Raw genomic sequence first — 16722 nt, 5'->3', positions numbered from 1 at the left:
GTTTCCCCGGGGGGCTGTCTCCGTCCCCAGCTCCCTGAGCTGAGTCAGCCTGAAGATCAGCTGGTGTCTGGGGCACTCCCGGGAGACCCCCCAGCTGGGTAAAATGCCCACCCACCGGGCCCAGTGCCAGCAGCCCCGGCCTCGATTTACCAGCCGTGCGCTGACCCATGGCGCTGCACCCGCTGGGGACCCGCCATGTCCCCGGATCTCCACCCGCCCTACGCAGCCTGGCGCTCACTTTCTGGAGCCCTGCTGCCGTGCCAGCTCCATGTAGGCACTGCCTGCCAGCCCTTGGCACATTCCAGCACAGCCCCCGGCCAGGTAAACCCCCCCGCCCCCCCGGCAGTGGTTTACTCCAGTTTGCTGCCCTGCCAAAAACAGCATCAGCTCCTTTGGTACAACATAACCATTGTTCCCGGCAGGGGGCCGGCCTGGCCAGCCTCGCTCAGTACCTTTGCTTTGCAGGCCCAGGTGGATTAGCCGGCCTGCCCTCGGCACTCAGCCCCGCTGGGCACAACACAGCCCACTGCTGCCTCAGTTTCCCCCGCCGGGGCGGAGAACGTTTCCAACCGGCCCCAGCAAGGCTCGGCCCCAGCTGAGGAGGGTGTCACGTTATTGAATTTTAAGGGGATCAGACAGATCACTGTTGCACCCATGGGATGGGGTATTTGCCCCTAAGGCTGTGTCTAGACTGGCCAGTTTTTCCAGAAAATCAGCCGCTTTTCCGGAAAAACTTGCCAGCTGTCTACACTGGCCGCTTGAATTTCCGCAAAAGCACTGACGATCTCATGTAAGATTGTCAGTGTTCTTGAAGAAATACTATGGTGCTTTTCCGTTAAAAGCATTTCTGGAAAATCATGCCAGTGTCGACGTAGCCAAAGTGTATACACAGGGGGCCATGGGAGGTCTCACATGAAAGCTTGTGTTCTACTGATTCTGTATGTGCTATTCATGTACTTGTATGATATCTGTATGTGGAGTTAGAAACACGCACTCTGTGTGGACGCTGGAAAATTCTGTCTGTGGATGAGCAGTGGGCAAGGAAGGCTCGGCCAATGGGGGTGCTAATTAGCAAGGAGACAACGAGGCTCTAGTGCCAATACACGCCTCAGGAATGTGACTGGTACCTGCAAGCCTGCCAGGGCTGAAGGGCTGCCATCCTGGGACGCAGGGATAGGCCGTTGGGTCACGTGACCTGCTCTGCCCAGAAAGATGCCAGGAGAGGCCCCTAAGTGCCGTGTGGCACCCTCCATCCGGTCTTGAGTTCCGATCCTGATCCCAGATGCAGCCTTGCAGGGAACCACAAGCCGGGAAGAACCGCGGACCCGTCCTGACATAGGATGTAACCAGAGACTTTTAAGATAGCTAAGAGCCTGCATTGAGAACTGGGAGATTCGCTGCATGCAATGGAATATCCTTTAACAGCCTCACACTCAGGCTTTTCTTTCTTGTATGAATAAACCTTTAGACGGTAGATGCTAAAGGATTGGCCCAGCGTGATCTTGTGGGTAAGATCCAGAGTGTAAATCGACTGGGATCTGCGGCTGGTTTCTTGGGGCTGGAAGAAGCCATTCGGGGGAGGTGAGATTGGGTTCTATAACCCCTCACCCGTGCGTTAGGCCTGGGGCCGTTTGGGGCACAGGAAGAGCTGGGGTGTCCGAGGGGTTTTGCTCGTGAGGCTTCTGGCAGGCCAGGCTGGCAGCTGACGTGCTCGGTGCGACTGGTGTGTGGCCTGTTTGGGAAGGTCCTGAGTTCGAGCGATGCGCCCGGAGCGGACGCCCTCAGCTGTGCTCAGACCCGGCCCGGCCCGGCCCGGCACAAAGGTCAACAGGCAGCTCAGCAAGGGAGGGGTCCTCTCGGGACGCCCCGAAGAGCCTTTGGGGTGGGGGGGCTCCGTGCACAAGGGACATCCTGCCTCCAACCCACCTCCCCACTGCAGGGAGTCCCGCCCCAAAGCCCCGGCCCCACCCCTGCTGAAGAAGACTCACCTGGCGAGCAGGGAGCCCTGGCTTTGGGGGTGACCTCTTAACCCCCTGCTTGCCAGAGCCCACGGGAAGCCGGGCTACTAAAGGCCAGGAGAAAAGGCCCTTGCTCAGTGTCGCTGGGAGTCTGGAGTCCAACCTCCCCCCCAGACCGGGGCGTCCCCGAGTCAGCTCTGGAACTCCCGCCAGCCCTGCCGGCTGGGCTCCCCTCCGCACCCAGGTGATGGTGGGGGGGAGGGGAGCCCAGCTGGACTCTCGCATCCCAAGGAAAGGTACTGCTAACACGACTCAGCCGACTGTTCCCCAAGCGTCCCACCGGCCCGGCCCCAAAAGAGCGGCCAAGCCGCCAGGCCCTTTCACGGAAAGGGATCTAGGGGTCATAGTGGACCACAAGTTGAATATGAGTCAACAGTGTGATGCTGTTGCAAAAAAAGCAAATATGATTCTAGGTTGTATCAACAGGTGTGTTGTAAGCAAAACTCGTGAAGTCATTCTGCCGCTCTACTCTGCACTAGTTAGGCCTCAGCTGGAGTACTGTGTCCAGTTCTGGGCGCCACATTTCAAGAAAGATGTGGAGAAATTGGAAAGGGTACAGAGAAGAGCGACAAGAATGATTAAAGGTCTAGAGAACATGACCTATGAAGCCAGGCTTCATGAACTGGGCTTGTTTAGTTTGGAAAAAAGAAGATTAAGGGGGGACATGATAGCGGCTTTCAAATATCTAAAAGGGTGTCACAAGGAGGAAGGCGAAAATTTGTTCCTCTTGGTTTCTGAGGACAGGACAAGGAGTAATGGGCTTAAAGTGCAGCAGGGGAGGTTTAGATTGGACATTAGGAAAAAATTCCTAACTGTCAGGGTGGTCAAATATTGGAATAAATTGCCAAGGGAGGTGGTGGAATCTCCCTCTCTGGAGATATTTAAGAACAGGTTAGATAGACATCTGTCAGGGATGGTGTAGACGGAGCTTGGTCCTGCCTTGAGGGCGGGGGGCTGGACTCGATGACCTCTCGAGGTCCCTTCCAGTCCTATTATTCTATGATTCTATGATTCTACGGGTGGGGAAACTGAGGCACAGAACCTGGTTAAGGGACTTGCCCAAGGTCAGGGCCCGAACCGGGAACAGACCTCCCCCAGCGCTTCAGAGGGGCAAGCCGGCATCCGCGGGACCACGCCACACAGCCCGAGGCAGAGACCCCCCCTCCCGCCGTAGTTGGTCTGTCCGACGGGCATGAACGACCACTGGGCTCAGGAACCCGAACGGCACCGTGCTCCTCCGAGCCTGCCCCCGGTGCACGGAGCCGCCGGGCCGGCAATCTGCGGGAGGCGCTTTCTGCTGATATTTCTCGGAGGCTCATCGGAGCCCTGGGCCGGCCACCTCGCCCCTGCGGGAACACACCAGCGCTTGCAAGCCTCGCCCTCCCCCCCCACAAGCCTCCGCCGTGCGCTCCGGCGCAGCCCTGCTCCTCCCGCCTGACCCACACCGGACCCACACGGACATCCTGCGGAAGGAAGCGCGGTCCCTTTTGAACTCCCCAGAAGTGGGGGAGGACCGAGGCTTTTCTGACCCCGCACGGCCACCTTCCCAGCTGGCAGAGGGGCCCAAAGCCGATGGCAGAGCCCCGGTGGGAAAGGGATTGGAAAGGACCTCCCCAGCCCTCAGCCCTGGCCTGCCGGCTGCCCAGCGCCCCCGTCCGCCCCGCCGGGGTTATTTCCTGGTGCAGCCGCGCGGCAGGGAACACAGGAAGCCGGCATTGTCGCGGCTGAACTCAGCTTTTCCTTCTCGGCAGAGCCATCGGAAAAGGAGCCCTGAGTGGCGGTGCACCTGCCCGCCCTGATAAGAGGGACTTGGCCGGGCCCCGGAGCTCGCGGCACGCTGCCCGGTGACCTCACCTCTCCCCAGATGCGTATCGGCAAGGCCTGAATTGCACCCGGGTCTGTCCTCCCACCCAGCCACGTGTCCCTCCGTCGTGATGCACGTGCCTCGGGCGGCCTGCGAGCACGGGCCTCCCCGGTGGAATGCGGCCACCTCTCAGGTGGGGCGGAGCAGCACGTCCACAGCCACACAGAACAGACCCGTTTATGGCAGGATGCGGCGCGCGCCTGCTCCGGCTAGAGGATCAGGAGGAATTTACGCCGTGAACCTCCCCGCCCCGGCACACAACGCACCCTGAGAGCCTTGCTGATCACACGGCCTGCGGCGAGGCGGGGACCTCTGGCACGCCCCCTGCACGGGGTTCGTCAGGGTTAGCCGCTGGCGGGCCGCCAGACACTTGGGTTACCTGAGCGCCTGCAGGCACGGAGCCCTGCCGCTCCCCGGAGCCCGACAGCAGCGAGCGGCCCGCAGGCCAGACGTTCCCCACCCCCGGTCTAAGGTCGGGGTCTGATCCAAGGGGGACACCCCGCCCGTTGGCATCGTACGCAGCCCTCCACTCACCCCCTGCCGAATGGATCGCGTTACGCCCTGCGGTCCCTCCCCTATTCCAGCCGCACGTTTCGAGGGCTCCAGCGAGGGCCCTGGGCCACCGCGCCAGGCGCTGTACGTGCACAGACGCAGAGAAAGCGCCTGCCCTGCCAGCAAACTATCGCGGACACGGCCAAGACAGGCAGGACGGGAGCCCCGTTCCCCAGACGCACGAGGCCCAGGGAGATGACGGGACCCGCCCAAGAGCCCATGGCGGGACCACCCGTTGGACCCCGTTGTCCTGGGTCCCACGCCCGCCTCACCCACCGGGCCAGGCCCTGGTGCAGTCACGCCCGGGCTGAGCCGCATGACACGTGCCCAGCCGCTGAGACACGCCAGGAGCGGCCGTGGGCCCCATGCCCCACAGCGGTACGTCCGGGCGCAATGCGAGCGCCAGCGGGACCTTGCGCTTGCTGGGTGCAGATTCCACTGTCCTTCCCCCGGCCCATGGGCCAGGAAAGCGGCAGCCACGAGCTGCCCGCCAATCAGAGTGTGCCGCCGGCGTGGGGGGCGGCGTGAGACAGCTGTGGGGCAGGAGCACCGGGCGTGGGGGGCAGCGTGAGACAGCTGTGGGGCAGGAGCACTGGGCGTGGGGGGCAGCGTGAGACAGCTGTGGGGCAGGAGCACCGGGCGTGGGGGGCGGCGTGAGACAGCTGTGGGGCAGGAGCACCGGGCGTTGGGGGCGGCGTGAGACAGCTGTGGGGCAGGAGCACCGGGCGTGGGGGGCGGCATGAGACAGCTGTGGGGCAGGAGCACCGGGCATGGGGAGCGGCGTGAGACAGCTGTGGGGCAGGAGCACCGAGCGTGGGGGGCGGCGTGAGACAGCTGTGGGGCAGGAGCACCGGGCGTGGGGAGCGGCGTGAGACAGCTGTGGGGCAGGAGCACCGGGCGTGGGGGGCGGCGTGAGACAGCTGTGGGGCAGGAGCACCGGGCGTGGGGGGCAGCGTGAGACAGCTGTGGGGCAGGAGCACCGGGCGTTGGGGGCGGCGTGAGACAGCTGTGGGGCAGGAGCACCGGGCGTGGGGGGCGGCATGAGACAGCTGTGGGGCAGGAGCACCGGGCATGGGGGGCGGCGTGAGACAGCTGTGGGGCAGGAGCACCGAGCGTGGGGGGCGGCGTGAGACAGCTGTGGGGCAGGAGCACCGGGCGTGGGGGGCGGCGTGAGACAGCTGTGGGGCAGGAGCACCGGGCGTGGGGGGCGGCGTGAGACAGCTGTGGGGCAGGAGCACCGGGCGTGGGGGGCGGCGTGAGACAGCTGTGGGGCAGGAGCACCGGGCGTGGGGGGCGGCGTGAGACAGCTGTGGGGCAGGAGCACCGGGCGTGGGGGGCGGCGTGAGACAGCTGTGGGGCAGGAGCACCGGGCGTGGGGGGCGGCGTGAGACAGCTGTGGGGCAGGAGCACCGGGCGTGGGGGGCGGCGTGAGACAGCTGTGGGGCAGGAGCACCGGGCGTGGGGGGCGGCGTGAGACAGCTGTGGGGCAGGAGCACCGGGCGTGGAGCATCCAGCTTCGCTCCGGCCCCTCTCCCTTAGCAAAGGCAGCTCACAGCGCCATCTACTGGGCAGGAGCGGTACCGGCGTCTCACTTATTTGCATAGGCTTACCCCAGGGCACTCTGGGAGAAGAGGACAAACCGTTCTGATTGTTTGTGCCAATTATGTCAAGTTGTGATGTAAGCGCACAGGCACGGAGCCTAGATTTTTTTTTTTTAGGCGGCCTTTGTTGGGGAGAAGTGGGTGAGTTCAAACGTAGTCACCACAACCTGCAAAGTGCTAGGAAGCGGTTCCAGTTTTGCTGGCGCTAAGCCACGGGAACACCCGTGTGACCGTGGGGAAGAGGGAGGAGCCGAGGGCAGGAAGGAAGCCTTGTTGCTTTAGAAATTTGCTCCGCAGTGTGTAAAGCCCCCTTCTACTGGACCTCTTTGTGGTAACACCTGCCTAGTTGTAAACCAGCCCTCGACACACCCTTCAGGTCAGAACTGTAGTCCCGCCACACAAGTGGGGAAACTGAGGTACACACAAGCCGGCAGGGCCAGCCCCCACCCCGGGACTTCTCTTCCTGCCTTCCCACGCTGGGCGTGCTAACCCCACCTGCTTCTCAAGGTGCTGGGGGACACCCGCCGCTCGGCTGGGACAGCAAAACACACCTCTAAGCTGGCTAGGGGGCACCATCAAACCCCGGGGGGAGCTCCCCCTGCTGGCTCCGAGGCACCACTGAACATGCCACGCCCACGGCTCTGCCATGCCACGCCCACGGCTCTGCCACGGGGGCTCTGTGGAGTCCAGCCGGGCAGGGGGCTCAGAGAGGGGAGGGCTGTGGTCTGAAAGGGCCCTGCAGTATCCCAGCTGACACTGACCGTGGGGCCAGCTCCCGCCCAAGGAGTAAGCCACGTAGAGCCTGGGGCCGGGCCGGGCTGGGCCAGTGGGTGGGGCAGAGTCAGGGAAGGCATCAGCTGTAACGGGGGGGGGGGCAAGAGCGGTGTCTCGGGCCCCCATTCTCCAAGACAGAGCTGGCTCCGCGTTCGGTCAAACCCGTCTGCCAGGCTCTCCACACCAGGCCTCCGGTGCGAGCCGCCCGCCCCCCGCCCGTCCATTCCGGGAGGCAGGCAGGGCCCGGAGCCTACGAGCTCCCCCGACTGTCCTGGACCACGAGCCCTTTGGGGAACGTCTCCTTGGCTCCAGGTTCTGCCAGGCCAGGCCCGGCTGAGGTTCCCCATCGATGAGACAAGGTCACCCCGGGCTGGGAACCCGCTGAAAGGAAAGCGCTGTGTACGGGCCGGGGGCGCCAGCCCCACCGCCTGGCCACGGCAGCTCCAGGCTCCCCGATACCCCCTGATGCTTCTCTGCCCTGCCTCATTCATCCCCGCCCCGCCCTTGAGCGCCTCCTCCTGCTCTTTGCCTCCCCCAGAGAGACAGAGGCCTGGGGCAAAGGGATGCCCCCCCGCCACCCGTCCCCGGCTCAGCCCGGGGGCTCTGACTCCCCGCTGGCTGCACACGGATGGAACTCGCCCCAGGCCCCCCCAGCCGGCTCATTGAGGTCCCAGCTCAGAGCCCCACACCCGGCCCCCTGTGTAGCACCCAGCCCTGGCCAGCACCGCCCCCCAGCTCTCCGTGAGGTAGGGCCTCAGGGCGCCCCCCGTGGCCCGCCCAAGAACTGCAACGGGCACCCCACAGCATCCGCCTGTGCCTCGGGGGACCAGGATGCCGGTTTTTACAACGGTTCCGGCAGCTCCACGCCGCGAGCCTCCCCTCGGGGCCCGGCAAAGCGGCTGAAGCAGGGAATTATCAGTAAGGTCACGAACACCCCCTGCCGGAAGAGGAGTCCGCGGCCAGAGATCTCCCGCCTGCCCGCTCCCCTAGCCGTCGCTGAGGGGGCCGACGGGTGCGTGGCCGCGGGGGGCGTTCAGTGGGGCGAGCTCCCTCGCCCACAGCTCTCACGCGAAGGAAGCGGGCGTGGGAGGAGAGGGAAGGGCCCGCTCTCAGACCGGGAACTGGTGACACGCAGGAAGAAAAGGTCCGTTTGCACGGAGGAAAGAGGGAAATCGCCCCCGAGCAGGGTACGGGGGCCAGGACTCTGAGTACGCAGCAAAGTGGCAACGTTTGCCGACCATGCGACATTAAACCCGAAGATGTCCGTGAAGAGCTACCAAGCGACCTCACCAGTGCGAGTGACTTGGCAAGAAAATAGCTCATGAAATCCAAGCCTGACCCGGAACAAGTAGCGCCTGTTGGAAAACACGATCCCAGCTACACGTGGACAAGAATGGGGGGGTCTTGACTGGCCGTGGCCACCCACGAAAGGGGTTTGGAGTCACCATGGCTCGTGCTCAGAAAAACGTGAGCTCCAGGTGCCACAGCAGTTCCAAAGGCTTGCTGGGTGCTAGGAACGGGACATAACCTGTGGAACTCCTTGCCAGGGGATGTCGGGAAGCCAGCGACGACACTGGGTTCAGAAAGGAACAGAAGACGTTCCCAGAGCTGAGGACCTGTTTGCCCAGCTAGGCGGGACTGTGACGTAGTGGGGGGCTGTCAGCTTTGTAACCCGGTGTCCCCACCTGGCTGCGCTGTGATGTGAGATTTCCACTGACTCACCCACGTGTGGATTGGCCCAGACACCCAGTCCCAGCCTGAGCTGGGAGAGACAAAGGGAGGGAGGTGGAGACGGACACCTGGCTGGGGGGCAGGGTCTGGGAGCTGGGCAGTCTTGGCTGGGCAAACATGAGGCTGCCTGCCCCTTACTCCTATGTCTACATGGAACCCGGGCTGGGCCAGGCCTCACAGAAGCAATAAACCTCCCTATTCTACTGGCCGGCGGAGTCACATCTTGCTGCAGCCGGGGGCGCAGGGTCGGGGTCCCCAACCCGCTGTCCCAGGGACCCCGCCCCGCTGTCCCAGGGACCCCGCCCCATTGCCTGGCAGAATCAGAAGTGGGAAATGGGGTTGATTCACTCCTTACCCCTGTGACGGGGCGCCGAGCTCCGGCCGCGCGGAGACCACAGCCCCCTGCACCTCCCGGCCACCAGTGGACGCGCCGGGGGACGGTGGGCCACCAGGGGCCTGCCGGAGAAGGCAGTAGGTGCGGGGAAGGCTGAATCCCCAGATGGCCTGCTCGGGGAGCGCCTGGGGCCGGGTGGGGAGAGACGTCCGCTGACGTCATCGGCCCGCAGGCGGCGGGGGGGTTAAATGCCACCAGGCCCCGATGGAAAGGGGAGGAAACTGAGGCAAACTCCCAGAGGTGGAGGAAAAGCCCGGGGAGCAAGCAGCCGGCGGGCGGAACCCCAGACTAGCCACGACCAGCTAGACGCCAAGCCGGCCGACGCGGGCAGGAGGAAGTGGCCCAGGACGGGGACCAGAGGCGAAGGTGCCCCCCCTCCCCGAGGGCGGGTGAGTTACGGGGAATCCCCACCCACCAGGCAGCGCAACCACACCACCGCCTTAGGGGCCTGAGTCGGGGCCCGGAGAGGGGGCGGGCCCGAGTCCCCCTCCTGCCTCGCGGCATGTTGAGGCCCACAGGCCCCTCTGGCCGGAAGCGGGCGCCTCCGGACTCGCAGGCCGCAAGACGGCAGAGCTGGGAGCAGGGAAAACACGGGTGCCGGGTGGTGGGAGCGGGGTGGGCCACTCCCATGGTGACAGGGCTGTAAGGCTGAGGGGGACCCGGCCCGGTGGCACCCCCCTGTTCTGTGCCCTGCCCCTCAAGAGCCAGCTCCAGCCACGCAGCCGGAGGCGAGACGGCCCTCGGGCTGCCCTCACGCAGCCACGCCCCGGGAACCTCGCTCGGCAGCACCTAGCTGCCCCGGGGCCAGACTTCGAAGGGGGCCAGGCTGGTGCGCAGGGTTAGACGCTCCCAGACACGTGGCCCTGTGGGAGTCTGGCACCGGTGGAAGGAGCCTGGCTGCTCTGGCCGTGGCTACCCCCGCAGCCGAGGCTCCGCACGCCCCGCCCCGCCCGAAGCCAGGCTGAGACCTCCCAGCTCAGCTCACGCCAGGCCCCCGGCAGCCGCTGGGCGCCCTGGCCCGGGAACTCACCTCGGCAGGCGCTGCCCTCCCGCGCGATCGCCTGCCCGCAGATCCCACATGGCTTCGCCTTCCGGAAGCTCTTCACCTTGAACGTGTGGGCGGAGGGGACCTCCAGGTCCTCGGGCTGTGGGGGCGGGAAGGAGAGCCGTCAATCCCCCGCGTCCGGCAGCCCTCCGCCCCGCAACACCACTACCAGCGACACACCGAGCGTGGGACCGGGTGCCACAGCCATCGGCGCCCCGCCCGGGAAACCCCTGCCTCAGTTTCCCCTCTGGTGGCACAATGGATTGGCTCCCATCCCTGCAGAGCAAACACGGGCAGCTCGTACTGGGGTCCATGGAGGATACTGATTTGGACCAGCTGTGAGCCCGTACCTTCCTCCCCTCCCCATGCTCAGGGGAGCACTGAGTCGGGGGATTCGATTGTCCCCAGGACCAAGACAAAGGCAGCAGCACTGAACAGCAGGGTGTGATGGCATCGCTTGTTTGCAGGATACCGTTAATCTGTGGAACTCACTGCTACATGAGGGAAAGTGTCTGAGCCAAATCCACAGCAGGTGTAAATGGGCATAGTCCTGTTCTGGGAACTGCTCTGCCTCCCAGCCGCACTCCTCCCCCGGCTCCTCCAAATGTGCTGGGGCTGGCAGCGAACTGGGGTATCCCCGGGCCCCCGCGGCTGCTCCCGGTTTGTTCTGTGCTGAGCCGAGCCCCACGGCAGCAGGGAGGGGAGGCCTGGAGCCAGGCTCACACAGAGCGACGCTCGGGGCTCACAAGCCGCTTCAAGGGGCCCTGCCCAGCACACCCACCGGTTCTGCCCCATCAGCCACCCGCGCACAGCCGAGCCCGGGCCCCGGCCCCCAACCCCAGCGAGCAACACAGGCGCCTCTCAGCCTCTGAGGGCCCTTCCTCCGGCAGCCCCCTAGACCCCACCCTCCAGCGACCGCCCTGCAGCCGCCTCAGCCCCCCAGCCCCCGCCCTCCAGCAACTCGCCCTGCAGCCACCTCAGACCCCCAATCCCTGCCCCCCAGTGACCCGCCCTGCAGCCACCTCAGACCCCCAATCCCCGCCCCCAGTGACCTGCCCTGCAGCCACCTCAGACCCCCAATCCCTGCCCCCCAGTGACCCGCCCTGCAGCCACCTCAGACCCCCAATCCCCGCCCCCAGTGACCTGCCCTGCAGCCACCTCAGACCCCCAATCCTCGCCCCCAGCGATTCACCCTGCAGCTACCTCAGACCCCCAATCCCTGCCCCCCAGCGACTCGCCCTGCAGCCGCCTCAGCCCCCCAGCCCCCGCCCTCCAGCGACTCGCCCTGCAGCCACCTCAGACCCCCAATCCCTGCCCCCCCAGCGACCCGCCCTGCAGCCACCTCAGACCCCCAATCCCTGCCCCCCAGTGACCCGCCCTGCAGCCACCTCAGACCCCCAATCCCTGCCCCCAGTGACCTGCCCTGCACCCACCTCAGACCCCCAATCCTCGCCCCCCAGCGACTCACCCTGCAGCTACCTCAGACCCCCAATCCCTGCCCCCCAGTGACCCGCCCTGCAGCCACCCCCAATCCCCGCCCCCCAGTGACCCGCCCTGCAGCCACCTCAGACCCCCAATCCCCGCCCCCAGTGACCTGCCCTGCACCCACCTCAGACCCCCAATCCTCGCCCCCAGCGACTCACCCTGCAGCTACCTCAGACCCCCAATCCCTGCCCCCCAGCGACCCGCCCTGCAGCCGCCTCAGCCCCCCAGCCCCCGCCCTCCAGCGACTCACCCTGCAGCTACCTCAGACCCCCAATCCCTGCCCCCCAGCGACCCGCCCTGCAGCCGCCTCAGCCCCCCAGCCCCCGCCCTCCAGCGACTCGCCCTGCAGCCACCTCAGACCCCCAATCCCTGCCCCCCCAGCGACCCGCCCTGCAGCCACCTCAGACCCCCAATCCCTGCCCCCCAGTGACCCGCCCTGCAGCCACCCCCAATCCCCGCCCCCAGTGACCCGCCCTGCAGCCACCTCAGACCCCCCAATCCCCGCCACCCAGTGACTTGCCCTGCACCCACCTCAGACCCCCAATCCCCGCTCCCCAGTGACCCGCCCTGCAGCCACCTCAGACCCCCAATCCCCGCCCCCAGTGACCTGCCCTGCAGCCACCTCAGACCCCCAATCCCCGCCCCCAGTGACCCGCCCTGCAGCCACCTCAGACCCCCAATCCCCGCCCCCAGTGACCTGCCCTGCACCCACCTCAGACCCCCAATCCCCGCCCCCCAGTGACCCGCCCTGCACCCACCTCAGACCCCCAATCCCCGCTCCCCAGTGACCTGCCCTGCACCCACCTCAGACCCCCCAATCCCCGCCCCCCAGTGACCTGCCCTGCACCCACCTCAGACCCCCAATCCCCGCCCCCCAGTGACCCGCCCTGCAGCCACCTCAGACCCCCAATCCTCGCCCCCCAGCGACTCACCCTGCAGCTACCTCAGACCCACGATTCCTGCCCCCTGCCACTCACCCTGCAGCCACCTCAGCCCCCCAGCCCCCGCCCTCCAGAGACCTGCCCTGCAGCCACCTCAGCCCCCCAGCCCCCACCCTCCAGCAACCTGCCCTGCAGCACCTCAGCCCCCCAACCCCACTTATCCACCCTGCAGGGCCCTGCATCCCCCTGTGCCCTGCCCCTACTGCAGCGTGAAGTCGAGTACACGGTTCACCCGACTCGCATTTCCCTCTGCCCCGCCTCTGTATCGGGGCAGCAACGGGGGGGCGGGAGTATCGGAGCCACGGAGCCGCCTGCCCCCTGACCCCACCAGCCCACGACGCCGCGACGCCCCATTTGCAGGACACCCCCCGTCCCTTCCAGCCCTCCGCTGCTCCGACTCTACGGACGCCGCGGGCACGCGCCTCCTGGCACGCCAGCCGGGGGCAGGGGCCCTGGTGACGCCGGGACGGGGTAGCTGGGTGCTCAGGGGGCCCCTCCGGACCTCACGCCCACTGGGCGACCCGGGAGCAGCGCCGGGCCCGGGACTCCGGCGCCAGAGAACTCCCACGCTCATGGCAGGCATGGGGGGGGGGGGCGAACTGCTAGGAGCCATCCCTGCCCCCGGCCGGCCGCTGAGCAGGCAGCCAAGTACCCAGGCGGTGCCCCCAGCACAGCACCGAGCCAGGCCAGGCCTTGCCCACAGACCCTCGCCCAGCCGGGGACCCGGCAGGAGTAGCTGGCGGTTTCTCTCGCCACGCGGCCGGCTGGCACTCTCTGCCTCGGCCACGCCGCCGGCTAATCAAGGCTTTATGGAAGGGGACTGGCCCCAGTTAAGCTCCCCAGCCGGCTCAGCGCCCGCTGGCTGCCCCCCGCGCATCACACGCCCCTGGCACCTTCCAGCCGCAGAGCCGGGCACCCGGCCCACGGCCGCTCCCTGCTCCAGAGGGGTTTGCCACGCGGGCCGGGTGTGTGGGCATCGCCTGGCGTGCAGGCAGCCAGAGCCCGTTGGCAGCTCTGCCAGTGCCCCTCACTCCGCACCCGCAGCCCTGCCAGCCCTAGGCGGGGCGGGCGCAGCGGAAGCTGCAGGGCTGGAGGCTGCAAGAGACACCTCCTGCATGTGCCAGTCACGGGGGGCAGGGCTGAGAGCCGCTGTCAGCTGGCGGGGCCCATCCGGCCCCCTCGCCGGCCAGCAGAGCGGAGACGCCAGGGGCTAAGCGGCCCCTCGGAGAGTGAGCTCTGGCTGGGTATGGAGCCGGGCACTGGGGTCCCGTCCTCACCAGCGTGACCTGAGACACGGAGCCGGGCGCCGGGCCCCCGTCCTCACCAGCGTGTCCTGGGACACGGAGCCGGGCACTGGGGTCCCGTCCTCACCAGCGTGTCCTGGGACACGGAGCCGGGCGCCGGGCCCCCGTCCTCACCAGCGTGTCCTGGGACACGGAGCCAGGCACCGGGCCCCCGTCCTCACCAGCGTGTCCCGGGACACGGAGCCGGGCGCCGGGCCCCCGTCCTCACCAGCGTGTCCTGGGACACGGAGCCAGGCACCGGGCCCCCGTCCTCACCAGCGTGTCCCGGGACACGGAGCCGGGCGCCGGGCCCCCGTCCTCACCAGCGTGTCCTGGGAAACGGGGCCGGGCGCCGGGCCCCCGTCCTCACCAGCGTGTCCTGGGACATGGAGCTGGGCACCGGGCCCCCGTCCGCTCCAGCGTGTCCTGGGACACGGAGCCGGGCGCCGGGCCCCCGTCTGGTCCAGCGTGTCCTGGGACACGGAGCCAGGCGCCGGGCCCCCGTCTGCTCCAGCGTGTCCTGGGACACGGAGCCGGGCACCGGGCCCCCGTCCGCTCCAGCGTGTCCTGGGACACGGAGCCGGGCACCGGGCCCCCGTCTGCTCCAGCGTGTCCTGGGACACGGAGCCGGGCACCGGGCCCCCGTCTGCTCCAGCGTGTCCTGGGACACGGAGCCGGGCACCGGGCCCCCGTCCGCTCCAGCGTGTCCTGGGACACGGAGCCGGGCACCGGGCCCCCGTCTGCTCCAGCGTGTCCTGGGACACGGAGCCGGGCACCGGGCCCCCGTCCTTACCAGCGTCCCCCGGGACACGGAGCCGGGCGCTAGGCCCCCGTCCATGCTCGGGCCCCATAAGGCAGTTTAGACTCTGGCAGTGGCTAGGGGAGCAGGTGCTGGAGGTAACGTGGCAGGAGGAAGCTGGGGGGTTACAAACCAGCCCCCCCTTTTCCACGGTGCCCCATAGCACGAGCCAGCTCCGAGGGGCTGAGCTGGGGACATCAGCCCTGCACACAGAGCCAGGACAGGGACCGGCCCCTCGGCTCCTGTCCCCATTCCCTCTGCCAGAATCCTCCCCCCACCCCAGATTTCCCCCCAGGTCCACGGCCAAGGAACCTCACACACTTCCACCTCCGACCCCCACCCCAGCCTTCCCCAGGGACCCAACAGGGCTCAGCCACAGAGGCTGGGGGGGGGAGCTCTGCACCCGCCCCAGCTGGGTCACGGGTGCCATGGGGTCGGCTGAAGCCACTGGACACAGACGGAGCTGGCGGATGGTGCTGTCGGTGGGGGAGGCTCATCTGCCGAGCAGCGTGGCCACCAGGAACCCCCACCTGTCTCCCAGCTGGGAAAGAGGAAGTCGTTAGAAAGCCTTTCCTGGTAACGAGCACCCCAATGAGACTAGGAACACCGGCCGGGCCCTTGTGGGAGGGAAGGGCACTGGGGCTGCCGTCTGTCTAGTGGCAGTGAGTTCCGCAGGTTGGGCCTGTCTCCTGCACTCACCCGCTCCCCTGACCCGCTGACAATGGCGCGGCCCTGGGGGAGGCTGGGAAAGGAGGCATCTCTCAGGTCTGATCCCATGGGGTGGGACGGCAGAGGGAGGGGCTGCCCGACCGGCTCAGGAGTCTGGCCAGGTGCAGACAGGGGGGTGCATTGTGGGCCCCTCTTAGCCGGGGCGGGGCTGGCTGGGGGGCACTGGGAGCAGGGCAGACCTTAACCAACTCCAGCCTCCCGAGCGCCGGTTTGATCCCCCTGCTCTGCCCCCAGACGCCCTGCGTGACCACAGGCACGTCCTTGCCATGTTCGGTGCCTCAGTTTACCCACAGCCCTGCCACCAAGGGGGGATGGGGAGGCTCTGAAGAGCAGCACAGCGATGCTGCAGCTGGGGAAGTGCCGGCGAAAGACTGTCACAGCCTCCTCCATGCGGCCCAGTCGGCTGCTTCCCAGCTCGCAGGGGAGGGGGCCGCGTCTCCTATTCAGAGCGCGGCGGCGCCCTGCGCATACGGGAGCAGCCTGGTCCCGCCACGCCGAGTGTGAGCTGCTTCCTAATCAGTGGGGGGGCGGCTCGGCTCCTGCCCCTCCTCCCCTGGGACCCAGACACAAAACGAGCCCCCGCAGGGCCGGGCGAGGAGGGGATTAGCGCGTCTGTTTCCCTCCGCAGCTCGGCGGGCGGGCGGGCACTGCCCAGCCCCACCATCAGCTCCAGACCGTCGCGCCTCGTTCTGCCAGCCGCCCCCACTGAGACCAGCCTCTTTGGGACCCCCGTGGGGAGCTGAGGGCTCCTCTCACGTCCCCCCTCACTCTTCTCTTCTGCAGACTCAACAAACCCAACTCCCTCAGCCTCTCCTCGCAGGCCACGTGCTCCAGCCCCTCAATTATTTTCACTGCCCTCCGCTGGCCCCTCTCCAACGCGCCCACATCCCTCCTGTCCTGGGGGGCCCAGAACTGGACGCAGGACTCCAGATGTGGCCTCACCCGAGCCGAATAAAGGGGAATGATGACACCTCTGGATCTGCTGGCCATGCTCCTCGTAATGCTCCCCAATATGCCATTCGCCTTCTTGGCTACCAGGGCGCCCTGTTGACTCATCTCCAGCTTCTCATCCCCCGTAACCCCCAGGTCCTCTTCGACCGAACTGCTTTTAGCCCGTCAGTCCCCAGCCTGTACCAATCCTTGGGATTCTCCATCCCAAGGGCAGGACTCTGCTCTTGTCCTTTTTGAACCTCATCCGATTTCTTGTGGCCCAATCCTCCAATTTGTCTAAGTCACTCCGGACCCTCCCCCTGCCCTCCAGCGTATCTACCTCTCCCCCCAGCTTAGTGTCAGCTGCAAACCTGCTGAGGGTGCAATCCAGCCCCTCATCCAGGTCATTAATAAAGATATTGAACAAAACCGGCCCTAGAACTGAACCCTGGGGCACTCCGCTAGAAACCGACCGCCATCCTGACATCGAGCCATTGATCCCTGCCCGTTGGACCCGGCAGTCTAGCCGGCTTCCGATCCATCTTACCGGCCATTCCCCCTTCCTGGCCTCCTGCC

General features: G+C 66.7%; 1 protein-coding gene across 7 annotated transcripts in view; it reads right to left on the bottom strand.

Annotated features, from left to right (window-relative positions):
* TNS1 (tensin 1) overlaps positions 1–16722 on the bottom strand; it is a 251173-nt gene that overhangs the window by 189640 nt on the left and 44811 nt on the right. For all 7 annotated transcript variants that reach the window (XM_075932996.2, XM_089779632.1, XM_089779629.1 and 4 more), the window contains exon 2: positions 9965–10079. In XM_075932996.2, coding sequence (XP_075789111.2) covers positions 9965–10079 — 115 coding nt within the window. The remainder of the gene's footprint in view (positions 1–9964; positions 10080–16722) is intronic.

Source organism: Pelodiscus sinensis, chromosome 7 (assembly GCF_052426305.1).
Source record: "Pelodiscus sinensis isolate ZL-2025 chromosome 7, ASM5242630v1, whole genome shotgun sequence".
In the NCBI taxonomy this organism is placed as follows: Eukaryota; Metazoa; Chordata; order Testudines; family Trionychidae; genus Pelodiscus; species Pelodiscus sinensis.
Note: the sequence above shows the minus strand (reverse complement) of the source record. Positions and strands in the feature narration are given on the sequence as shown.